Source organism: Phodopus roborovskii, unplaced genomic scaffold (genome assembly GCF_943737965.1).
Source record: "Phodopus roborovskii unplaced genomic scaffold, PHOROB, whole genome shotgun sequence".
NCBI classification, from domain to species: domain Eukaryota; kingdom Metazoa; phylum Chordata; class Mammalia; order Rodentia; family Cricetidae; genus Phodopus; species Phodopus roborovskii.
The window spans coordinates 11,592,599-11,619,882 of NW_026126470.1; the positions used below are offsets into that span (position 1 = coordinate 11,592,599).

The 27,284-nt window shown below is 35.8% G+C and overlaps 1 protein-coding gene across 1 annotated transcript in view; it reads left to right on the forward strand.

Moving 5' to 3' along the window:
- Positions 1–27,284, forward strand: part of Gbe1 (1,4-alpha-glucan branching enzyme 1) — a 215,415-nt gene that overhangs the window by 111,344 nt on the left and 76,787 nt on the right. The window contains exon 7 of the mRNA XM_051191744.1: positions 553–762. Within this exon, the coding sequence (XP_051047701.1) occupies positions 553–762 (210 nt within the window). The remainder of the gene's footprint in view (positions 1–552; positions 763–27,284) is intronic.

The window sequence follows — 27,284 nt, forward strand, 5'->3', positions numbered from 1 at the left end:
GGAAGTGATGTTTGTTTTCTTCCATAGGTAGAGGAGGAGCATGCACATAAGATACCCATGTCCTTTGCCTATATGAACTATAGCTCAGGGATGGCCCAATCTCTTGACCCTCTAATTCTGGAGTCATGCTGGTTTAGCAACAAATGTAGAATGGACAAGCTTTTAGCAGTTTGTTGAAAGAAGTACTGCAAGGGCCTTTACCTAGGTCAGTTGCACACAGTCAGAGGGACAGACATTTGGAAAGCAGCAGTGACCATGGTTGGCCCAGTGGTTATAGACGTCACAGGCCCCAAGGATGAAAACATAGAAGTTTGACTATTTTGTGTATCCCTAATGCAAATTTTGTTGAGCATATCAGTTCCATTTAGTATTAATATTTTAGTTAATGGTTTAAAATTTACTTTATATCAAATAACATCTCCGAGTGTATATAAATATCATAATACATTTTTGTATTTAAAATAGTTATTACCATGCTTGCATTGGCATTGATGTACAATTGCTGTTTGCTTTCAATGTGATGTAATGAATTTGTGTGCCCTTCCCTTTCAGTCGTTATGGAACTCCTGAAGAGCTGAAAGAACTTGTCGACACTGCACATTCGATGGGCATCACAGTCCTCTTAGATGTGGTACATAGCCATGCTTCAAAAAATTCAGAAGATGGTTTGAACATGTTTGATGGGACCGATTCTTGCTACTTTCATTCTGGACCCAGAGGGACCCATGATCTTTGGGATAGTCGATTATTTATCTATTCTAGGTAAGTGCATATAACATGAAACTTGTTTAAAATTAATTTCAAGAATTCCAATAAATCAATTTGTATGTGTACTCTTACTGTTAGTTAATGCTTTTGATTTGATTTCTAAACATTATATATGGAATTTTAACAATTGCACAGCACATCTATTTATGGTATATTATACTAAATTTAATCATATTTAAATATGTTCACTTTAAAATATTTAATGTAAAATATTTTGATGATATCGACACAAAAGTTTTAATATGAGTAAATTATTATTAAAGTTTAAAAGGTAGCTTTATCTCATTGGCTCAATCATAGAAAATCATTTGTTAAAATCATACATTTTAAGTAGGCCACTTAAAATCCATGCTTGATTCCTTCATATATCAACAATATTTCAATGGTTGTTTATAGCTGATGTACTAAACACAAGTGAGATTTCTTTGTACATATCCTGATTCAGGAATAAATAAACCAAGTTTTAATGCTTAAATATTTAAAATTTTACTAGCTTGCTATCTACATAAAAAGCTATTTTAGCTGCCTAAAAATTCTGGTACCTTATAATGTAATTTAATATGTGTGCATTTTGTCCTTGTCCCATCACATGAGACTGAGTATTGAATATTCAACTTGTAGCTTCAAGATTCAATAGATTTCAGATTGTGGAATAGTAGATATTTAGACTAGAGACATTCAACCTGTATCTTAGGTGCTACAATCTTTGCTACTTTCAGAATGCATGATTTCATATATTTATTATATTTCCACTTATGGTAAGTAATGATATCAATTGAAATCATTGTGAGTTTTCTATTTTTGTCAAATTGTGCTATTTCAGCTAAAATGTGCACAATGCTGGAGAACATCTTCTCCTGGCAGCCCAGCTGCTATTTTCTTCTTGGTGGTTTGGCTGGTCCCTGCCCTTTCAGCCTACTTGTTCTGAGCCTCTTCTAAGAAGCTTAGCTTGTCTGAGTGATTCTCACTGTATATATATTCTTGAGGAGTGAGGGCCCTTGTGAATCTTACCAGTTTCAGGGACTTCCTGAAGCTATTTTGAGTTGCTTATTGCCAGCTCTGTAGGATAGAGAATTTTGCTTCCCTTTAGAATGCCCTATAGTTTTTACATCCTTGTAAACCCACAGGACAAAAATACCCTTTTTTTTTTTTCACTTTTCATTTACATCCTATACATCTTAAGTTTCCCTCCAAGTTGGATTTTTTTTCCTTCGTTTATTTCTCTGTGTAACAGTTCTTGCCATTGACTATCCTTGAAATTCCTCTGTAGGCCAGACTGTCTTCAAACTCACAGATATCTGCCTGCCTCTGGTTTTCACGTACTGGGATTAAAGTGTGAGCTGCCATGGCAAGATGGAAAAATTTAACCAGAGAGAGAAAGTGCTACACTAACCCTAACTGCTATCCATTTTTAGTTGTGGTTTGTATAGTTTCCCATTACTCTATAGCCATTTATATAAATTTAGCATTCATAATTAAATGCCTACGCTACCAGTTCATTGTTTTTCAGTTTGATGTACCAGCCACCAATTTAGTGACTTAAGATACCAGATACCAAATTTTTACTTTTAATTTAAGCATACTTTTCTTGTTGTATCATCTGTAACATTCTCATTGTAAGTGATAATTCACTCTGAGGATGTTTTTATCCCATTACTGACAGTTAGTGCTATGCAGCAGCCATGACATTGAGCCAGTGGCCTCTGTGTTTCCATTTGAAGATCACTCTGTGTAATACTTGTGCTCTCTTTTAGAATCCTAAAATTTAGACAGAATGTTCTTAAGGTGTTTGACATAGGTTGCCTGTGGTAGATAATAAGGATCATGTCTCTGAATGATTTGTTCTGTCAGATTTAAGGGACGAGGGTGGTGGTCCCCTCATTCAGTGGGGAAGCACTAGTGGATTTTAAACCTTGTTTATAAAATCTCCACATACAACAAGATTTGATCACAATTAATAGACTACTTCACAAATTCAAAAGAGGTAATTAAGATGCCTGCCCATGTGGAAAATTGTTTATATCTGCCATGTTTCTGTAGTATAGAGAATTATATCTTTAAAAAGGCAATGTAATGCACTTCTCTGTTGGCAAATGCAAAAAGGCATACAGATCCCAAATAAGAAGTATTTTTTATAAATATGAATAACTTGCTTTTTTAAAGCTATAAGTGTATATTGCTCTCATGCATATAGCTGTGCAAAAATTTAATACTTCACATTTGCTCTCTTCATATGATAACAAGTCTGTCTACAATTTTGAGTTTGTGCCTTATTCAGATGAAATCAGAAATGACAATTTCCATTACACATGTGAAATATAATTTATTTTTACCTCTTTCCTTTGATTAGTTGATTAATGTTATAATCTATTGACAAATAGCTATATAAGTGATGCATAGTTCAATTAAAGTGCAGTCTTGTTCTTTAAAAACTTTAAAAAGATTTTTAAAATAATTATATGACTGCTCAAGAAATTCATCTATATTGAATCACTTCTGTGGAGTGATGTTGCTCATTTTCATCTTCTCTATATGTCACAACCTGTCACTATTTATAATCCCTGATTCAAGTGCCATCATTTAACTTATCGGAATTAGATCTCTCTCTGAGTAATGTCAGAGATCCTGACTGTCCTATTACCTGCCATGAATAAATTTCCAATCAGGAGCTGCCCATGTTTTAATTTTCTGTCTACTCAGTGGATCTGCCTTCTAACTCTGCTAAATTACAATCGACAGTTCATAGCGGGGAATGGGTTGTTCTTTTTTCAGTTGGTTCAGAGAACTTTTTGATAAATCTGTCACCCATAAGTTCCAAGAATACCCAGAATGAAAGATAATGGTTAGAACTTGGAGGCTTCAATTTTGCATTCTTTTTGCACACTGCACTGGAATTATAAAAATTCACTGGATAAAACAATGTAAAATTTGTTGAAGTTAAAAAGCTACTATGCCTTTGACTCCCTTTATCACATTGTCAAATGACTGCCCTTCTTTTTAAATATTACTTTTAAAGATAAGATTCTGACTCTCAAAACACATATTACAGTCAAGCTAATGATCTTTCCTCCTGTTAAATTTCCAACTTGACATGAAATTAGTATAACTACATTCTATCAAAATGGGTTCGTAGTATTGCAACTACTAAAGATATCCCAACCTCATTTGAGTTTGGTGGCATCTTTGAGACGTTGCAAAGGAAATTCAGTTGTCCTCTTTTATCATAACTATGTGCAATAAGGTACCTCTTATTATAGACTGTAATAATTGGGTCTTGTTAACTGAGTACTCCCTTTTAACATTGGTACTGAAGAAAACTCATGAGAGCCTTTGCTCAAAGTAGATTTCAATTTTCATAGTTGGTCAACGACAATCTAACATATGTTTTCTTTTTCAATTATTAATATGATGAATTACATTGATTCACTTTGAATGCCAAACCAATCTTCTTTTTTCACATTAGCCTTCATAAATATGGTTGTAGGTATTCTAGATACCATTTTAGCAAGATTATTAATAAATCATTTTTAATGATAAATCTTAAAGTATTATTATACCCTGATATATTACTTAATAAGCATATGACACAACCATAATTAGCAATATGTTTAAAAGCTAGCCATCCAGGACATTGATGAAAATGTCTGAAATTATGTTTAAAATACTAATTAACCGATATTAACTGTTTCATCATTAAACTACTTTTCTGCATAATAGGAAATCCTTTATCTATAATATTTAGGACATTAATCCTTTTAGTTAATCTTAAAATTATAAGATATTGTGGAAGGAACTACAAGTTTAAACACAGACTTAATATTTCCTACATATCTACAACCTGGAGGTGACCTTATTCAATATTTTTGTTTTGTTTTGTTTTAACTTCAGCCTATAGTTTAAGATGAGTTGTTAGTTTTCTACCCCTGACATAATAGTGATACTCAAAAAATTCAAAATTGGCAGTATTTATATTTTGAGTATTCGGGTTACCAGTCTCCAATCTGTATTGTGAATGACGGAGGAAATGTATATACTTAAGTAACAATTTGGTATTTTATGATAAAATTGTATGTGTGTGTGTGTCTGTATGTGTGTATGAATAGGAAACTACTCAAGAGTTTGGGAGAAAGGGGGAAGATATGAGAAAGTTTACAGGGCAGAAAGGGAAGGGAGAAATGATGTAATTATATTATAATCCCTAAAGTCAAAATCTGGAAGAAAGAATACCTACTCCCATTACTCTTTTCAAATTAGAGCTGTGAGACAATTTGAAACAATTGTTTGTTTTTTATTTTTAAATTTAAATTAGAAACAATCTTATTTTATTCATCAATCCCAGTTTCTTCTCTCTCCCATACTCCTATTCCCCACACCTACCCCATCCCATCCTTCTTCTGCTCCATAGAAAGGATGAGGCCTTCCTTAGGGGACCGACCATCAAAGTCTGTCACATCATTTGTGTCAGGGCCTAGGACCGCCACCATGTTTCTAAGTTGAGTGAGTATCCCTCTATGGGAAAAGGGCTCCCAATGTCCATTCATACACTAGATATAAATACTATTCTATTACCAAAGCTCTATAGAATGCCCAGACCTCCTAACTGACAACCCATGTTCAGGGGGCCTGGTTCTATCCTATGCTGGTTTCCAAGCTGTCATTCTTGGGTCCATGAGCTCCCCCTTTTTCAGGTCAGCTGTTTCTGAGGGTTTCCCCAGCCTGGTCTTGACCCCTTTGCTCATCATTCCTTCCACTCTGCAACTGGATTCCAGGAATTCAGCGTAGTGCTTAGCTGGAAACAATTGTTTCTAAGGACAGTTCTTATAACAGTAAAAAAAAAATGTGTAAGGCATCAAAGACGCATAGTCATGTTTTGCTTTTATTACCAGAACACATATAACTCTTTAGGGTAATTTTTGTCAAACTTTTCAAATTGTGAAATAAAGAGTATGCCATTGAGTATTGATATAAATGACTCATCTTGTGATTAGTTGGCAGAATCTCTTGACTAACAGAAAAAATAGAAATATAAATTTGCAACAGCAAGGTAACTTTGTAGAAATTGGCTAATGGTAAAAGTAGCTTTTAATTTTTTATAATGAGTTTTTCATGATAATATTAATCACCTGATGGGAGATGTCATTCTGTATATGTTTCTCATACTGGTTAATGAATAAAGCACTGTTGGCCAATAGGAAAGCAAGATGGGTGGGACTAGGAGACATGGAGGAAAGAGGAAGGAGTAAGGAGGAGTCAAGATGGAGAGTCTGGAGAGAGCATAATGCTGGCTGGCTCCCTGGTAAGATGAAAGCACGTGGAAATATTAGATCAACAGAAATGTGTAAATACTTAAGACCGAGCTAGCCGATAAGAAACTAGTATCTGGTCAACAGCATTTTATCAAATACAGAGTCTCTGTGTGTTAATTGGGGCTGGCGGGACAAGACCAGCAGAGTGAGGAAAAACCTTACTCCTTACAATAACCATTCACCCTCTCCTCCTTTTGGATCTGTATATCATTTAGAAAGCTACTATGCCAAAGACAAGCCTTAAGATCCTATGTTAACATGACAATACCTCTAATAAACTATGATTACTTTACTTTTATTTAAAAACAATGTTCCCTATGTATTTGTTCTTTCTTTGTGTGTGAAAGTAGAAAGAATTTAAGAGAATGTTAGGGAATGAAATGTAGGAGACGTGGTTTAAGATAACTGAGTCACTTTACTGTGAAGGCAGGAAAAGTGGGAGCGTATAGCTTATGCAGAAAGGGGACATGACTATATGACCAGGAGAAGCTAAATAATAATAATATTAATAATAAGAAAAAATAAATACGTAGCACAAAGCAGGAGATTGTATTTTTTGTTGTTGTTGTAGTTGTTTGTTTTGTTGATGTTTTTTGTTTGTTTGTTTTTATTTTTGAGACAGGTTACACTATGTAGCTTTTGCTGTCTGGAAATCACTCTGAAGAACAGGCTGGCTTCAAACTCACAGAGATCTGTCTGCCTCTGTCTTCCTAGTGCTGGGATTAAAGGTGTGTGTCACCACTCCCTGGCAAGCAAAAGCCCTATAAGCTCTTGATATGCACTATATGGCTTTATCCAATATGCACTTGTTCAATTTAGGTCAGTCCGGGTCCAGAAGTGGATTGCCCATAGGATGGAGGTGACTGTGGATGTCCACTTTCAGGCAACAGGGATCTTGTTTTAGTTTAGCTCTGTTCTTCTCATCCCACTTCCAAAGGATATTTCATTATTGCAGTCATCAAAGAAAGATTTGCTTTTCACTTTTGTGAAGGTTAAAAAAAATAGTAATTTCTTTCTACCATGGTTAATATACTGCGAAAGTGACACATAAGTAATACTATGTAGAAGAATGTGGTCAGGAACTTAATACAGCACACACCAAACCTTTTTACAGCTGATGTAACAAATACCAACAAGTGTGTGTCTGTGTGTATGTTTAAAATTGGGCATTTTCTAATCAATCTTTTACTCCATTGTTTTAGAATTGTTCTTTTCAGAATATTTCAAATTTTCCACATAATTCTATACTATATTTGCTCTTAATTCATTGGGATTAACCAGAATATTTAACAGTTTTAATTGATTTAAACAAAGTCTATACCATTTACTGGTCATAAAAGTAATGATGATTCATTATACGGCAACTTTGTATATTGCTTTAGGAAACAGTTAAGGACCCTGGAGGTACTAAGACACTTAAATATATTCAATGCTAACTCAGCCTATTCTTCATTAAAAATATTGAATTCATTTTAAGACCGATATTAACAGCGTTTGAGTCTATTGGGTATCCCATAATAATAAAATTACAATTTTTTAAAAACAAATTCATGTATAATTATCTGTCTGTTTGTTTAATTTTTAGCCCTTCTTTTAGTAGTTAGCCCTGTTGAAGTCAGAACCTTGTTTGAGGTTGATGAAGGAAAACAGTTAAACCTATTATTTCAAAGAAAGTTAAGTTAGCTTGAAAACTCAGACAGACTAATTCTCTTTTGTGGAAAAGATAAGAAAGTTTCGGCATCAATCTAACCTATCTGAGATTGAGTTTGAATAGCATAAGTATATCTTCTCTCATGGGCTTGATGAGATTATTCAGCCCAGTAGAAAGGAGCCTAGCACTGGAGTGAGGCTTTGTGTAATCTTTGTTCCTGGTATTATCTGTCTCTTTTACACTGTGCATGTCTACATTTTAGGCGCACAGGGATATTATGCAAGCGTTCTGAGTATTTAGGTCTTACTCACCTGTAACATTTCCTTCTCATATTGAAACTCACTCTAAAATAGGACATGTCTAAAAATTAAAATGCCATCCACTGCTCTGAAAGCAACTTTCAGCTTAAGGCAAGGCACATGCTTGTGAACATGGTCTTCAGGTCTGTTTTCAAGTGATTATCCACTTAAGCCAGGGAGTTTTATGGAGTCTATAATAATAATGATATCTAGTTTCTGTATGACCTTTTTTAAAACAAGCAGGTGAAAAGTAAAGAAAAAAAATCAATTTTTTTTTTCTCCTTTTATCTGTGTGTAACAGAACAACTTCTTAAAGCATGTCTATTTTCTAGAGTCTGGATTGCAGTTTTGAAGCTCAAAAGAGATATTTCATGGTTTTCTAGCTGAATGATTTCCTTAGTGTTCAGTGCAGACAAATAAACCGTGTTGTACCAGGCCACTTATTTTCAGAAAATATAGGTTTCCCATAAATTTGAAAAGGTTCATAAATAATATGAAATTGTTCATTTTGAGGGCTTTCCCTTCCATTAATTTAGGTTAGTGACCAGAAATATTTTTCTCCAACTGCCATCTTTCCTGGATACATTTTGTAAGGTTAAATTATCCTGCGCTAGTACCCCTATGCTTGAGGCTTTCTTCTTCGTTTATGTATTTATTTGCGTTTGTGTTCAATTTTATTCCTTTTCTTTGCTGGGCACATGTGTGAATGTGTGCATTCACATGCCACAGCACCTGTGGATGTGAGAGACACCTTAGGCGACTCACTTCTGTCCTTTACCACGTGCATTCAGATAACTGGGTCCCCAGGCTTGTTGGCACATACCTCTAATTCACACTCTCCCACCCACCCCCACCCCCCCATCTCACTGGCCATGGCGTGAGTCATTCCTGGTCTGCTTTTTAGTTTTCACCATTTTTTAGAGAAGCTAGTAGATTGCAAATTTATTATTTCATTGCTTCTTTGTATATTAAAATGTCTCTTCCTTCATACACCTGACAGAATTTTGCTTAGGAAAGTCTGTTAACAATCTGCATCAAAAATCACTAGTAAAATCTGGGATCTGTTGTACTCAGCATTGTCTTTCAGTGCTGTTGATAACAAAACACCCAAAGCCTTGTTTTTAACATTTGTTAGGGCTAGCAAAGGCTAAGTGTCTAGGTAGGCTCATGTGGCCTGAGGTGACACTGATCATGCTGATTGTATCTTGTCAATTTTGTGGCATTAGGTGTTTCCATATATCCCCGATTCTCTGACATAAACTAGTCTCTCCAGTCCCCTATCATTCCCTGTCCCTTTCTGATTCTTTATCATTGTGATCAACACTATGTGAGATTATGGACGTATGATTACATGTACTCTTTTTCATTTTCAGTAGAACTTTTTTTTTAAATATATGTTGAGCATGAAGGTTAAATAAATATGTTTCATTTCATTTAAGCTAGACATCATCCTTTTTTGTTTCTCTGTTTTTCTGCTTATGTACCATATAACTTACCAGCATGCTTTGCAGTGATACTACAAAAAAGTTATTGCAGGAATATCTTTAGTGTGTATGTATTTCACAAATGTGAGAATATGCATGCATGGGCCTGGGCAAACATATGAGTATAGGGAAGGATGCCATGATTTCCACTCACACCTTCCTTGTTGGTTTGAGGTAAGTCTGTCACTGAACTGGGATCTTATTATTTCATCTTGGCTAACTGGCCTGCGACCTGTCAGGTTTTTTTTTTTTTTTTTTGGTTTTTGGTTTTTGTTTTTCTCCCCTCTGCCTGCCAGTGCTAGGTTTAAGTTTACGTGCAGTCATGCTTAGTTTCTGATGTGGGTGCTGTGGACTAAAGCACTGGTCCTTCTCCTTGCAGAGCTAGTTTTCTTACCCATTTAGTCATCACTAGCCTCTGTTTGGTTCATTTATTATTTACTGCTGAACTCAACAAAGAAAAGAAAGAGACTTTCACCCCAAATCACAAAAGCAGCAGCAGCAATAATAGATAACTAAATAATTAATTTGGTAAAGATCTAACACTAAGAAATCGGCAGGTGGTTTTGTTATCTTCATCCCCCAGTTTGCACCAAGCATGGTTCACCTGATTCTTGATTTTATGTGTACAGTGTTCATACGGATAATATTTTTATGTGCCATTGTCTTTTGTCAGTCTGGCATCGGCAGACCTTGTTTGAGTCCCCTGCTGCCAGCTAGCCCCTGTCAGTTTTTTCCCGTGTGAACACAAGGACTCAGGTAGCCTCACCTTTCACTTAAGGAAAGTCAGAAATACCCACTTCAAATGAACTTGCTCCAGTTGCGAATACCACACAGTTGGAATTTGGAAGTTATTATTTCATACAAAGGGATTTCTATGTAAAGTAGATAAAATTCCCAGCACACTGGTTCTATCTTTGGACTCCATTGTATGCTTTGGGTCACAAGATTATATGATTCTATCAGACTTCCAATTAAATTTTAAGGAGTCAAATGTGGTGAAACTGATACTAATTTATGACTTAAAGATAGCACTCTAGCTCAGTTTCATTTGTGTCTGCAAAGAGAATATTGTAAACCTACCCTAGCAAAGCATCATTACTTAGCAGACTCTAAGTGAAGCTTGACTTTAGTAGATGAGTGGATGAGCTGCGTCTTTTCCACTGGATATGGCCATTTACAAGCTTGTTCAACAAACCTACAGTTGACATGCATTCACTTTGATTCTTTTAATACTCTACATCTAAGCTGGAAAATTTTTAATTATAAATGTTGTTACTGACTTGAAGACAGTATATAAAATTATCCCCAGACCTAGTTAACTATGAATGGTCCTCTCTCCTCTCTCTCCCTCTCCCCCCCACCACACTTCTCTCTTTCCCCTCATAGGTTTGTGAAGATCCATTGACACAAATATCCTAGATTCTAAATTGCAATCAGGTTATCATTGTGGAACACATTTTGTTGTCAGACTTACCAGCTGCCTCAGACCTGGGAAGCATCATTAGAGGAACACATGCAAGTGGTAGCATGTTTTCATGACATCACAGCATTGCCACAATGGCAATGGGTCTTTGAGGGCTGAAACTAGCTTTTAAAGCACCTGAAGCTCTTTTCGGTGAGGGCACAGAATTAGACTCAGTTGTGAAGTGAGCAGTTGTGGCCCCCGGCTAATAGTGTTGAGTAGTCACCTTTGAGAGCAGGGGGAAGGAGGAAACCTATCCAGGTCAGAAAGCAGAACTGAAGTGCAGCAGTGCAAAGCCACTTAGGTGCTGCAGCAAACAGTTCTGCATGTTGCAATTGTCCCTCTGGGCATCATTATACAGCAGTGTAGTCTAATAATTGATCGTAAAGAACCTGCGTCATTTAAAAATGCAGAATTGTTTTCAAAATATGTATGTAAGGTGCCAAGAAAAAATTAAATGCAATCTGAGAGTGCCTTCAGTTAGATTGTTTAGTGTTTTAAATGTGGTGTTAATGATGTAAAGTCAGCATTTGCTTGCTTCCCCCCCCCTAATCTCTGAATCCAGGGCCTTGTACTTGCTAGGCTAGCATTCTTTCACTAAGCTATCTCTCCAGATCTACTGTCCAGTTTTAGTGAGGATTTCTATAAGGACTATATTTCTCTGAACTAATTTATTCAGAACTGTGCTATATTTAAAATCATTTTTGGTCCGCTGTCATTTTATTAATCAGTTTTGAGTTAGTCGCTTACTTTGCATTGTAAGTCAGATGTCTTTTTAGGACCCAATTTTCTTTGAATTAAGACCTTGCTGCTTAAGCCAGGGTAACTCTAATGCCTGCAAACTCAGGGTGGATTTCTCCTTCAGTCTTCCAAGCACTGATATTACAGATGTGTACCGCCATGTTGAGTTTAGGACCCTGTTCTATGGTTCTCTGCTTTGAAGGGAAAGCATGGATTTTATTGTCAAAGCATTTACTATAAATAAAAGTTTTCTGTTTTCCAAAAAGTAAGGTTGGACAATAGCTTGTAAATAAGATTTGTCTCAAGAAAAGGCTATTTCAGTGCTATAGTGCCTTTTTGATTGTTGTGATCACTATGTGGACCACAATGAGGAGGGAGTGTCATATCTGTGTATTATACAGTTTCTCTGCCTGGAAAAGCGTTCGTCCCTGAGTTTTTACTATCATCTGATGGAATGTTATTAATAGTTACATCTACTTCCCATTGATAAGATAGATCAGTAGTTTCTCCTTTGTTTTCTTCTGATCTGGGATCTTTTCCTAATTTGTGTGGTTATATCTGGAGGATTATTAAAGATACGCTTTACAGGAGTAAACCTTACAGAAAGAGAATTCAGCGGGATCCTTGACAGCTTGCAGTGCACTGAGAAATCAATGAGTTCATTCAGCAAACACGTCCATGTCGTAAAGATGGTGAGGGATGCTCATAGAGCCCACAGCATGGAAAACAGTCCTGTTGTGTCACACATGGGCTGCAAGGTCAGGGAAATTATATGTGAGGTTGACATGAAATAACAGAGATCCAGTGGCCCCACTGAGGTACTGGAGTGACCCTGCTTAACATAAATAGTAGGCAAGTGACATTAAAAAAAATGTAATTGATTAGTAACATTGTAGAAATACAAAATGAAGTAAGCAGAGCGCCTGTATTTAGTTAGCTTCAGTAGTTATGGTTATTCAGATCGTTTTTTCAATGTTTAAGCTATGTCTAACTTCTTAAAGTAAAATTAAGGTATTTCACAGTTTGGTGTTGTGTTAAAAGTACAGTTTGTTTTGTCCATACAGCACATTTCACTTCGTGATAGATTTTCATCATAAATTTTGTGTGTGTGTGTGTGCTTGTGTGTTTGTGTATGAGTGTGTGTATGCTTAAACAAAATTATTTACAGTGGAAATGTAGATTCACACATTTGAGTTGCTCTAAGCATTCTTAAGTTTTGCAACAGTGGAACTGAGTGTCAGTCTTTACATTTCAATTTTCAGTAATATAAAAAGTATTTATGAATCTGTTTCAGTAGTCACTCTAACCTGCTGCTAAGGTCTCAGTCCCCCTGTATGTATTGTATTGTATGACACATTAACACAGTTGAGCAAGGACCCTGAAGGCTTTTTCTATAATGGCTTTGTAATTGATTAGATGGGGTAAATACACATCAATTTATTGAGCTAGTTGAATGAAATGCCATTTTATTTTTCAATAAATTTAGTAGCAGTGGACTCAAAACATGGACTTGTGTGCTTTATAATGCACTAAATTTCAATTTCCCAGGAAATTGATGATGAACATATAATGTGAACAAAATGTCCACTGACATTTATTAACCCTTAGCCTGCAGCAGTTTTACAGAACAGCCGGCATTTGTCAGTCAGTAAACACATATAAATTTAATTGTTGTGGCATTCTACTTTTTTCTGGCAAATGACCCAGGCATCTGTGGTTTGGAATGAGTGATTTAGTCATTCTGGTTAAACACACAGTAAATAATTTAGTAACATACTCTGTTTCGAATAATATTACTGTAGTTGTTCTTTCTCATCCATATTTCAAAAGTTATGGATTTCATTTAGAGGATGGGTAGCATAGATAAATAATGAAAAGGGATTTTTATGAATTTTAAAGACCTATGATTTATTTAAACTTTGTGGAAATATTTGATAGAGTCATAGAGAAACACGTTAGCAGTAATGAAGAGACAACAGTGATGTGGCGGGTGATTGGGCGAGGGCTTCTGTTTTTCTCTCGCAGTTTCTTCCCACTTGGTGATATGCCTAAGTAAGTTTCCAGTTCCTCCAGAGCTCTTGCTCTTGGTGGTAAATTCCACCAAGTTCCATGTAGCATCACCAACTTCATGTTTCCTCTCTGTACTCTTTGACTTGCATCACCTCTTCTTCAGTGTTGAATTCATTTGTACAGCAGTTAGAACCCTGTGTGTTTGACTCAGTCACCTCGAAATGTAGGCTAGATATGGCTTCCATCTTCAGGAAATCAAAATCTGATGAGCGTGATGTCCAAATCACAGGATAACATAAGCAGAAACACAGGCTGGCTTATTGATAGCTGAATACACGGTTAAATGACCACCTGAGTCTCAACTGGTGGAATTGTCACAGATGTCTCTGGAAGAATGGCTTCTCCCTGTCTGTGACTTGGGGTGAGAAAGTTACTTGAACTCTTATGTGTTTGAAATTTTTGTTTAAACTAGTGGTTAACATGTTACCTACCTAGAGCTATTAATTTGACCTTTAAAATTTGTCATATTTTTAAGTTTATGAAATATAGCAAGAATTAGTTCCCTTTCTTGGACATGTTATGACTTCATTACAATTATACTTTTTAAAAATGTTATTGAATTCAAATCTATGCCTCTTATACATTCTACCTATAAATACCTTTCACTATTTTTCATTTTACTTTGAAATTATTTCTCATATCTGGACTTTATTTTCTTTTTTCTATCCTGTATTATAAGAGATGCCATCGTCATGATATCTCTTCACTGCAATAGAAGCCCTAACTAAAGCAGAAGTGGGGCATTGCTGTGATAGGTTTAGGATCGTGATTTTGTTTAGAGGAATTTGGACTTTGGTACTTTGGGTTAGGAAAGCAGTAGAATGCTAGTAGAAACATATAGAAGACAATGATGCTGAGAATGATTTGCATTTTGGGGACCTGGATTAAGATGTTTCAGAGGTGGAGTATGGGACTAGTCCTGTGAAATTTTGCTAAAGTTTGTAGATACTTTTTGTCCTTGTGTGAAAAGTCTGCCTGAGGCTAAAGTGCAGAGTTTTGGATTAATTCTGTTGGCAAAGGAAATCTCAAAATTGCGTAGTATCGGATATCATATGTTTATTAGTGGTAACTCTAGTGAAGATTTACAATCAAGGGGAGAAAGCTGAGCAAGAAAAGAATACAAGATGTGGAACAATTTTAAGAGGAAAGAAGCATCAGAACATGGAATGAAGATAAGTCCTGTGTTCAAGAAGACAGTTTAAGAGATGGAATAAAGGCAGGGTGCCCTTGGGGCAAGATCCCACTCAGCTAACTTCCCAATTTGTAAAGAGGAATTAAAGAAAAAAGCTTAGAGCCAGGTGTTGTGGTGCATGCTTTTAATATCTGCACTCCAGTGGCAGAGGCTGGTGGATCTCAGAGTTGAGACCCTCCTGGTCTACAGATCAAGTTTCAGGACAGCTGAGCCTAGGCAGTGAAGGAAACCATTGAAATCTGAAAGCTGGTAAAAATGTAATTGAATGAGGGAGCCACATTCCAGATGCAGCAAGCAGCAGAACTTGGGAAATTTGTTCACCTGATTCTTGATTTAGAGTCAAGGAGCAACCAAGGAAAGCTATGAGGACAGACGTGTATCAGGGTTTTCCCTGCAGAGGACTTGAGGTCATTGGATGAAGCTGTGAATTAAATACTAAGATATTGAAGATGCCAGAGTCATGGGATACTTGTCAAAGAAAGCTGATAAGAGAGAGTGGAACCATCCCAAGAGAATGAAGTGTGTTTCAGTCAACGAAGCTGGAGAGAATTGGAGATCTAGAGAGCATTTTGACATCAGACATGGAGATGCAGTTCGGAGTTTGCCAGCAGTTTTTTTGGTCTTGCTTTGGTCCAGTATTTACATGTTATAATTTCTTGTCTGTTTTGGAATGGTGATGTATATACTGTACTATTATATGTTGAAAGTATGTGATCTGCCTTTTGATTTTGATTTTATAGGCAATTGCAGTGAAGAAATTTCACGAATCTCAGAATAGACTTTGGAATTTAGACTTTTAAATAAGTTTGAGATTGTTATAGACTATGGGAACTTTTGAAGTTGGAATGAATAAATTTTTGCTTTGGGGGCCAGGGAGTCCAGTGTGGTCCTTTGAAAGAAAATGGTGCCCAAAGGGAGTGGCACTAATGATGGATGTGGCTGGCCTTTTGGAGTAGTTATCTTGTTGGAGGAACTGTGGCCATGTGGCCATGGGGTTTGAGGTCTCATACATGCTTCATCCATACCCAGTGCTTCAGAACACTTCCTGTTGCCTGGGGATGGGGGGGATCAAGACATAGCTCCTTCTCCAGTCTCAGGTCCTCCATTACCGTGTCTCCAGGAACACTGACATGTTCTGCCATGATGATAAAGGACTAAACCTCTGAAAATGTAAGCTACTCTAATAAATGTTTCACTTTGTATGAATTGCCTTGATCATGGTGTTACTTTGCAGCAATAAAAACCCATTTAACTAAGGGGGACACATTGCAGTGTCTTAGGTCAGTGTATTGGCATCAGTTGATATAAGAGGTCAATTAAAGACAGACTTGAAAATCTTGTAGAATGGTTGGTTATGTGTGAGGGGCTGGGGGAAAAAAAGTTGACACCAAGTAGTAACTTAATGCTATGTTTTAAGTGTAATATGTGGGTCTCACAGCATCTGATGTGATTAAAGCTTGGTCCTTAGGATGGAAGGGAGGAAGATAATGGAACCTTTAGAGATGTGGACTAATCTCTGGGGCAGAAATGTAGGTGATGGTGTTTTCTAATATTATTTCTTTTTAAATTAAATGCACAAAAACAAGCACTTGAGATAGAAAAATTAAGTTCAAAGTCTCTGAATTGCAGGTGAGAGGGCTGAAGAAATCTTTGAAGAGAGTGGATAATTGTTTCAGGGAAGGGCATGAGGTGGCATAACTGACTGACTTTGAGGAAGTGGGACCAAGAGAATTGTACTTAATGGTGTGTGAGTGGCATTTCTGTAAGAGTAGGAGAGGATAGAAGAATATATCCTGGAGAGAAGCTGTGGTTAATTGTGAGTATTGCTGGCTTTTTGTTTTTTACATAAAGAGACACAAAGCTGTTGCTTTGCATAAATCACGCCCATGTCTTCTTGACAACCAGGAGAAGGGTAACCTTTGGAGTCATTCGGTAAATGTTTGAATGGCCATCTGCTTCCCCATTTCCCTTAAAGTTTCATAAAGTACTTTTCCCACAATGTTAATAAAAAGCAACAAAAACTGTCATGGATTTTTCAGGTCAAATGTGTTAAGTAACATTAATAAGAAACAGTAAGAGGTATAATTAATCATAAGCTAAGCTGGGAAAACAATTGAATCAAGCATCCTTACTTCTTCAAATGCGTTTTCCTTAGTGTTGCGAGAATAAGCTTTCTAAAATGTAAATTTGATGTGCATCTCACATGTGTTAAACGTGCAGTGGTAACTATAGCCTGTGGCAGTTGTTTTCTAAGCAGAATAAATATTTGTAGTTTTGATTAAAAAAAAAAAAATGACCTGACATTTATTGTGTCCCGTTATCCTTCAGGTTATCTGCCCTCTATACATTTTGTCGTAATTTCCTAGCCTTGTTAGTTTTTGCTGTTGTTGTTATTATTTTTTACTATCAGAGACAAATGTAGGTCCCAAAGCATGCGAATAAGGTTTGCCATGACAATTACTCCATATCAAAGGCAGTGTCCAATGATGCTAAAGTGCTCTCGCCACTCTTTCTACTTAGTGTTTTAACAATACATTGTGGGAATTTTCTTTTCTGATATATACATGTAACTTTTTAAATTTAAATTAGAAACAAGCATGAGCTCCTCCTTGTTCATTCAGCTGATTCTGTAGATTTCTGTAGCCTGGTCTTGATGTCTGTGCTCATCACTCCTCCCTGTCCTCCCTGTCTGGAACTGGATTCCAAGAATGCAGCTCAGTGTTTAGCTGTGGGTGTCTGCATCTGCTTTCCTCTTGTTGGTGTTTTGTTTACTTCTTGTGTCAGTATTGCTGTTCCTTTTCTTAATTAGGGGACAGGTTGTTTTTTTTTTTTTTTTTTTTTTTTTTTTTTTTGAAAATCTGACATCAACTAGGGATTCCTCTTTGTGTGCCTAGGCTGAGAGAGTATCCCTCTATGTGGCTCCCAAAATCCATTTGTACACTAGGGATAAATACTGATCTACTACCAAAGGCCCCATAGATTGCCCAGTCCTTCTAACTAACACCACATTCAGGGAATCTGGGCTGGTCCGATGCTTGTTTCCCAGCTATCAGACTGGGTGCATGAGACGTTTCATGTTGTCCCACATTTCCTACATGTTTCTTTCCTGTGGTTAATTAAAAAAAAAATCACATTTGTGGTTTATTTGTGTTCAATCCTCTATTTTATCTTTGAGTGATAATAGTGTATATGCTACTCAATTTTTCTCAGTGTAAGGTTTTCCTTTGGGTTTTCTAATTTCTATCTCCTTATTTTATTCCATTCTCAAGTCCTGATTTTCTTTATCATTTCCAAGAAGTTTTTTTTTTTTCTTTTAATTCCTCTTACATTCTAGCTCCTTAATTTGATTGAGATGTTTCTTTGTGTTTTTTTTAAATTCCTTGAGTTTCTTGATGGAATTCACTATTGTTCTTTTAAACTCTGGGTCTAGAGGGTTCATCATTTCACAGGACTACTAGAGTGTGGAGAGAAAATAGTCATTTGACCTTTAATATTGCTTATATTTTTGTGATGAGATCTGGGCATGGGAACTAATTTTGTTATTTTGAGTCTGATATGGATTGAAAAAATTGGAGCAGGAGATAGGGTGGGTTATGTATTGATGTTGTAAATGGCTTGCGTAGAAAGAACTCATGTAGGTAGGGGAGACTGGATGGCTGCAGATCTGTCTGGGTGTAAATGTTGGATGTGTTATGTGAGGGGATTGTGTGTTGAAGCATAGCTACAGTGGGTTCTTGAAGAAGCTTAGAGATTGGTTTTGGTGTAGGCAGGGATGAACAGACAAAGCCTGGGCATTTAATATGGGACCTCCCTCTATGTGACAATTTGAACACATTATATGGCTGGTGAGGTTCACGGGGAATCGCTCAATGAGGCCCTGGAGAAAAAGATGTGGAGTGTCTGTCTGGGTGGAGAGATTACATGTCAAATTTTGTTATTTACTATTAAAACTATTTTCATAGTTCTGTGGTGCAACAATATTTGCAGTCTCTTAAATCATTGCTGCATAGTATTCAATTTTATTTAAGTCCTAAGTTATTAAGTAAAAAAGAAATTAAGTGTAGGTAGTCATTATTTATTTTTAATAACCAACCATAGAATACAATCCAGTTTGTTCATAGTATGAATATATTCAGTTCATAAACTGGGGAGTGTTCCTTGTTGATGACATTTTAATATTATGTTTTCCTACCATGAAAAAGTTTTTTTCCCAAAGAGACCCATTGAAAAGGAGCAAAATGAAAAATACTTTATTCTAAATATAATGTGTTATTTTCCTTTCTCACATTAAACTGCATTTTAAAATGTCAAAATAAACACACAAAGCCAAGTTTACTTCTCTTGATCATGTTTGGAAAGTGATAACTCTATTTTAATTAAGTCCCTACAGAATTTTAAATATGACTCTTTGTAACCTAGTGGATAATTCTTAAATAATTATGTTTATGGTTATTTGCCTTGCAATTTTATTTAATGTCATATTCAGCCACAGTTTTGTTGTTTTTTCTTACCCATGCCCCTTAAAATGATGAATTACATATTGGATGATTTGTAAAATTCATTCTGTCATCCTATTTTTTTAATGGATCATTATATGAAGTGCCACGATTATTACAATTTAGAATTTATATTAATATGAAAACACCACAATATAAACTTAAATTCAGGAATAAGCAATGTAGTGGTTTACTTCAGTTCATTAGATAACCACACCATCATTGTTCCATTAGCAGTTAGTAATTTTAATTTCTCTATCTGTATTCATAGTAAGTAGATATAGCAGAAGGCCTTGTCACCGATGTGTTTATTTGAAGGAGAAAGATTGATTGAGCATTGCCCCAGCATTGATGTGTACGCAGATAGAGTTTCAAGGCAAAATTGAGTGTTGTTCAAGAAGACTTGATGGGACAGAAGTCAGAATTCTGAAATTGAAATCCTCACCTGTCCCTTGCAGCTCAGGCTGCAGTACAGTTGTGTGGTACTGGAAGAGGCGTGGTCTCTCCCTAAAGAAGCCACAACAGTCAGGGATTGCAGGCAGACAAGCCTCCACTTTAGATTTCCATTTTTTTTTTTTTTTATACATATTAACTCAACAGAAGTCATGAGTTGACTTTGTAAAATGTGAAGCCAGCATGTGCTGGCCATGATCATACAGGTTACACACTGCAGACATAATTGGGACCCTCATGTTTATACAGGAAGTAACTTTATTTTAGTTCCAAGAGGTTTTGGCTTCAACAGATGATTTAACAATGTTTAAGTGACAGCCCTGTTAACATGCCAAGAGTTTTATGGTCATAGGAGGTTAGTCTTCTTGGTTTTTGAATTCTTGAAATTTGAATTAATCTAGAGTTTGCTGCTTCAGAATGAACAAGCATATCTCATTAAGACAAGTGATGCTGTTTGCTTTTCCTAGTCATAATGCAAGTTATTTGTTCTCAAAATGTTACTTTATTGATTTAGTTTTATAAGTTCCTTCATATATTTCGATTTTGATAATTCCGATTTCTCACAGTATTTCTGTAATTTAAGTATTTTCTAATATTCCACTGAAAAAGCATTTATAAATTATATCTTATGTAACCTTCAGTTATTACTTAGTCCATGCAATTTATTTCTGTGAAATACTCCATCAGTCTAAGTGCTGTTTCATTCTACAGAATTCAGATTCAAGACTTTGAAAGGTCCTCAATGGCATAGTTAAGTCTAGTCCTCTCTAATTTACCTTATCCATGATTACTTTCAATAGACTGAAACTCATCTTGAGTTAGCTCTTTCCCATATTTGGGCAAATCTGTACATGATAAAATTCAGTTTTACATTGAGTATCTGTCAGCATGTTGACTGTGGAAGTTTGTAACAGAGATCTAATCACCTGTTACAATTATTGTATGTGTTTCAGAATTATTGTCTGGGTTGTCTTCTATTTCCAGAAAATTTTCATTTTCCCTCAATTGTCTTTTCCTTGTTGCATTATGTATTCATGATTTTCTATTTGTAACAAATTTGCATTTGTCTGTCTTCCTTTTCTATCAGATGTTTAATGTGTACAATATACCAGATGAAGTCTGACTGTCATATTTTAATTAGGAATTTCTTAGCCATTGTCCAGTTATGCTAAGGCTTGTTATTTTATACTTAATGTACGAGAGTATTATACTGTCTGCACTGTGCTTACATTTTGTAATGACCTGTCTCCTATATACAGTGTGTACAATTATATGGGAGAAGTCATCCTTTAACAATGATATATTATAATTGTCATTGAGAGTAATGTAAAGACTATTTTTTACTTTTGCAAAGCCCAGTGTGCTTAGAAATAGTTAAATCAATCATTTAAGTTGGATTCTTTGGGACAGTCACTAGATTACCTCTGGTGCCTCAGTCAGTGAAGGAGGTTCTGGATAGAGAAGCAGAAAACACACCACTTTCTTGTTGTTAAGGAGTTAAAATTGTGGTCTTGTCGGTGCTTCCAAGTTATAACACTGAACTTGAAAGCCATCGGATCACTTCTGACATGCCTTAGAACGCAGTGACAGCAACTGAAGAGCAGGGATCTTTTCATGGACAGCCACCTGCTAACATGGCTTTTATCAGCAAGTCGTGCAGCTTCAGAGACCTAGTAGTTTTTGTTTCTAGACACCGTTCTGATGTGAAAATATTTTTGAGGTCTCTGGGCCACCACCACATATTTGCCTCTCAAGCCACATTCGAAAAATATATAAAACCCTGTTTATCAGAATCATTTTTCTTGCATGAATAACCTCATGAAACCTCAAAGGATTATGTTTCCTTGTGAAGTATTTATAAATTATGAAAGCCAAATGTAATATATATATATATATATATATATAATACATATATATATAAAATGGGTATTCTCCTCTTTAATCTTAAAAAAAAAAAAAACCACACACACTTTGGTTTATTTTCAAACTATTGCCAAAGACTAGCAAATTCTACAAAACAAAGGGTAATGAAGTGATTCTTTGATTACCATACCAAGTGAAAGGTCAGATTGTTGTGTCCTTGGATGGGCAGGTCAGATGGTTGTGTCCTTGGATGGGCAGGATGGGGCAGGAACAAGCAGCATGGGTTGCTTTTGCTGCCATGAAACTGCTACTGCGGTAAATTTTAAGTCAATTTGTCTGAAAAAAAAAATCAGGGAATTGTGAGAGCAGTTTATACTGCACATTGCTAATTCTTATTTTTGTGTGTAAGCATTATTTTCTGAATATTTCTACTTATGTACTTGTTTTCATATCTTCTCACATTTGTATCATTAACAACATTTTAATGTCCCCTTTCTTTGATTCCTTGTTGAACTGGCTATGAATGATTTGGAATCACATTTTAACGTTAGTGACAAGTGAGAATACCAAATATGATATATCTGAGGCTCTACTGTGAGCAGTTTGTGTGTTCACAGCCTATAACAGTTTAATTAATGCATCCAGATGGTTTAACTCTTTCTGAATAGGTTTATCCACTATCAGCTCACAACATCAACAATGGATGCATTATAAAGATAACTTGTAAATTAAAAGCAGACGCATGTTAAGAAGGTTCCGTGAAGGGCAAGGTTAGGGGGGATTGCGCTAAGTCCAGGAATTTCCTGTGGTATATATAGAACTTTGTTTACTTTGCTAAGTTTCAGCTAACTGGCAAAATTAGGGCCAAATAGGAAAGCAAAATAAAATGAAAGAAACAATTAGGAAATAAAATTTAAAAATTATGATTCACATGATGCAGGCATGTGCAGGTTCTCATCTCCAGTACATTTCTGTCTCAGGACGTGCTGAAGTGCAGGTCAGATGGAAGTGGACCATTGTCACCAACTTTATCTATCCTGTTATTCTGGGAGATAGAATTTCTTGTTAACATAAAATCTCTTGTTCTAATATATATATATATATATATATATATATATATATATATATTCCGTTAAAGTCATCTAGGACACACCAATGCACAATATTCCGTCTTGCCATATGATGACGTTGTTCATAAGGACATTCTAAAATAGTTACCGCCCTTTGATTCTTCACAATATACAACTCCCAGTTGGTACAAGGAAAGCATTGTTCTTAGGGTTAAAGAATGGAGCTGCAGAATTATGTCAAATCTACCATGCCAAGAATAACCTATTATGTGAAAAGCAGTTGCCACACAAACATAATGACCTATGTTTGGATCCTGGAAACTGTATACAATCTAGATATTATGGCACAAATCTGCAATATTATATCTAGTGGAGGTGACAAGATCTAGGGTTCTTATAGTCAGTTATCCAGCCTGATTATATCATCATCAGGTTTAGTGCAAAATCTTATCTCAAACAATTAAGTAAAATATAGAAAGACATCCATTCCAGCTTCTGGTCTCTACATGCATGTGCACACAGGTTCATTGTTGCACACATGTACACACACACACACACACACACACACACACAGATGCCTAAAATATAACACATGAAGTTGAACTCCTGCCCTCACACTTATATGCATTCATGAAATAAATCTCATTTTCCTTTGTTTCTCTGTTTATTGTATTTTACAACTACCATTCTTTTCAACCCTAGCTCATAAATATTTAAAAGCTGGTTCTTTGGATCTTTATGTCATTATGAAGACTTTTGTTTCATTGAAATATGTGTAATCATCTCCTGTTTTCATATTTCAAATTAATTTCCCTGCTCAGTTAGAGGACTTATGAGGGTTGATGTAAAGTACTCCCCTACCTGCTTCCCTAGTCTAGTGAGCAAATGAGGTATAAACTTCATGGAAAAAGCTCCTGATATGTTCTGGGCCCTCTGTCCATGGTAGTTTTCTATGTTTCTTCATTCTAGCATCCCATCTCCAGTGAGAGAGGAGAGTCACATTAGCAAGTTAAGAAATGTTGTGACTCTGATGATTATTTCATCTTGTATGTTGTTTGGAATTCATGGTGTGGAGGAGTTTGAAGTGTTCCCCAGTGACATTTCTTACATCATGTCAATGAAAAAAACAGCAAATATGACAAAACTAACCACTGACCTTTAGTGAAGCTTGCAAAAACTGTTGACAGTGTAGCCTGGGAGAACATGTCCCAAAGGAGGAAAGACATGAGTTTTTGAATAAGTGGTTCTCTTTTAAAACACCATTTAATTGATTCATATTATGTATGTGGCTCAGAAAGGCAATCACGTACCACTGCTGGCATGTGGAGGTCAGAGGACCTTTTGTAAGAATGAGGCTTTGTCTTCTTCAATGAGGCTTGCAATTGAATTCAGGCCTTCAAAATCAGCTTGTTTCTTGACCTATTGAGCCATCTCACTCTCCTCCATAAGGAGCTTTCTTGAATATCTCTTGTAATCACATAATAGCAATTACAATTTACATTCTCAAAGTATTCATTAATATGAGTTTTATGTTCAAGAAGCACCAGAGGATTTTACTTCATAACACCTCCATCTGCTTTCCTTCCTTGGGCTAACTTGCCTGGCCATAATCAGTGCCTATGGGACCAGAAGCCCAATGGTTTGATCAGTGTTCTCCAGTCCTGAAAACAGTGGTTTCATGTAAGAATGACGAAGACAGAAACAGAAAACCCTCTGGATGCTTGTATGACTAGGGAAGTGCTGATATCTAACAACCACTGTGAAATTTGTTGAATTTTTAGGGATAAGAATTAATTTTAGTAAAAATAGCATATGTTGTTAAGGGGACTGAAGAGGTAATAAAAATAAATTAGAGGAATATGATTTTTAAGCTGAGCATACATTTTGAAAAACTTCTATGAACAAACATTTATTTATCAAGTAAGCTGAAGATAAAAATACTTAAGTTTATATAATTACTTAAATTATGAAAATTAAAGAAAAGTAATAAAATTCTAGTGTACATTATAATACTGTTTTAATGCAAAATAGCATTTCTCCTCATTAGAATAACAATAGATCATAATGATCTAAATACAAAAGAAAAAACAAGCAAAACAAAACTTGGATTCTTTCATTTGGAATAAAATATGAAGGAACTATGAGTTTCAAATATGTCTTCAATGTGTGAGATATGAACAGCTCTTATTTTCCTTTTTCTTTTGTGTGTGCATGCGTGTGTGTGTGTGTGTGTGTGTGTGTGTGTGTGTGTGTGTGTGTGTGTGTGTGTTTGTTTAGGCACATTTAATTCTCCAAACTAAAATGCATAGATCCAGAAAGGTCAGTGTTGAATGGAGTTTTATAATGGGGATGATGGAGGTGTGATTTCTAGTCCTGCTCATCTGGCCATTTCTTCAGTTTGCAGATATCTCCTGTGTTGTCTAAGTAACAGGTGCTCTGTTGTATCCTGGGATTAAACAACCATGAGCAAAATGCAATAGCTGTACGATGGTAGCAGAGATTTATTACTAGAAAGAAGATCTGTAATAAATCAGTTTTTAGAGCCAGTTATGTAATGGCACACAATTGCTCTATCAAAGGGAATGGGTTGTTAAGTAGAAAATAGCCGTAGTATCACATAAGTGATGAATTATAAGGGGAAGCTTGTGGTTGGTAGAAAATGAAGTGCACATAGATATAGGTAGCATGAAATATGATTGATATTAGAGTGTGACTGTCATAAATGCTGAGAATCCTAGCCAAAGTAATAGCTGGATTGGTATCTGTAGGAGAGAGAAGCCCCATGATACTTCAGACCAGAAAACAGACCAGACAATGCTTAGTGGCTAAGATCGTGTCAAAGTATGAACAGTAGATCAGCATGGACCCTGTTTCCAAGCCTGTTAACTGGAGTTTATTTTAAGATATATGTGAGTGTGTTTAGTTTGATAGGCATGCATGGGCCAGGTATAGACCATTGTCTCAACCTGGACATGCATTGCACATTTGCAAAGAACCAGGACATAGATGATAGGCGATTTGATTAGATATCCCCCATATTTCCAGGCATCTTGGTCTCCAGTTGGTGACACTGTTCTAGTATATTTAGGAAGTGTGGTCTGTCTATGAAAATATGTGACTAGGGCTAAGCTTTGATGGTTCTAGTGTTCTGTTTGCTGTTTGCTGTTTCAAATGTGAACTATCAGCTGGGCTACGAACCCAGGCTGGTGTTACTGTCATGCTTCCATATTGTGATGGAAATGAACTCTTATTTTCTGGATCCAAAAGTCCAAAATAAGGCATACATTCTTTAACAGTCTCTAAGCCTTCTTGGTTATGTCAGTGGAAAAGCAACTGATACAGATGACAACATGTAACACCTCGTATGCAATACACACACACACTTTCTCTCTCTCTCTCTTTCTCTCTCTCTCTCAACATGCTATGGCGCTCGAAGAAAATAGATCCGTAAAGATAGTGAATTTCTGAAATTCCCTTCTGCATTTAACCATATGGCCCTGTATACTGAGGAATGTAAAGTTCCTCTTGTTAGGACTGTGTGTCTAGTATCATAATGCTTTTTTATAATGTACTGATTTATTCATTATAAATAGTCCATTTTTATTTCAGAATACATCTATGCATGTTTTACTATTAAATCTCTTCTTCCAGGCTATATTTGAAGGTTTTCAACCACTTATATGATAAGAGATCTGAGTTTGAATTCTTATTTCATCATAATCTAGATATGTGACCATATGAAAAGTAAATATGGCTACTAACACAATTAATACATTGGTGTTGCCTGGGGACTAAATTATATGGCCCCTGGGCCACATCTGGCTGTTGTTTTTATTTATAAAAAATTTTTATTTTGAAATTCAACAATACTTGATACCTTACATGTTGACTGTGACCTCTTTTATTTGGTGACAACAGAGCTAGTTCATTTTGTTGTAAATGAAGACCTACAATGACCCATAATGCCTAGGTTGCTTATTTCTTGCCCATACGAGAGAAGTTTCCTGACCCTTGTCCTGATTTGTGCTCCTGAGAGTTGTTCTTGGAATTTCATAATTAATAATGTGAAACACTCATTACAAAGTGTAGTATTTAGTAAACATTTATTATATATCACTGTTTTAATTTTATACAACCAGATGAAATTAACTTAAAAAAAGTACACCATTGTTTCCATATATTTTCATATGTTCATGGAATAAAGAACCCAAGTTTCATGGCTATATTTTTAATGTAGAATTTATTTTGTTGACACTTGTCCATTTTTGCATTATCATAATTCCAGAATGCTGGAAGTTTTGTTTTGTCCGTGAATCTATCCTTTATATATAAATCATACGCATGCAAAAGTTCTTGATAATATTTGATCAATATGGATGATTTGTTAAATTAATCATTGCAGAACTCTTTGAAAATCTAGGCAGCAATG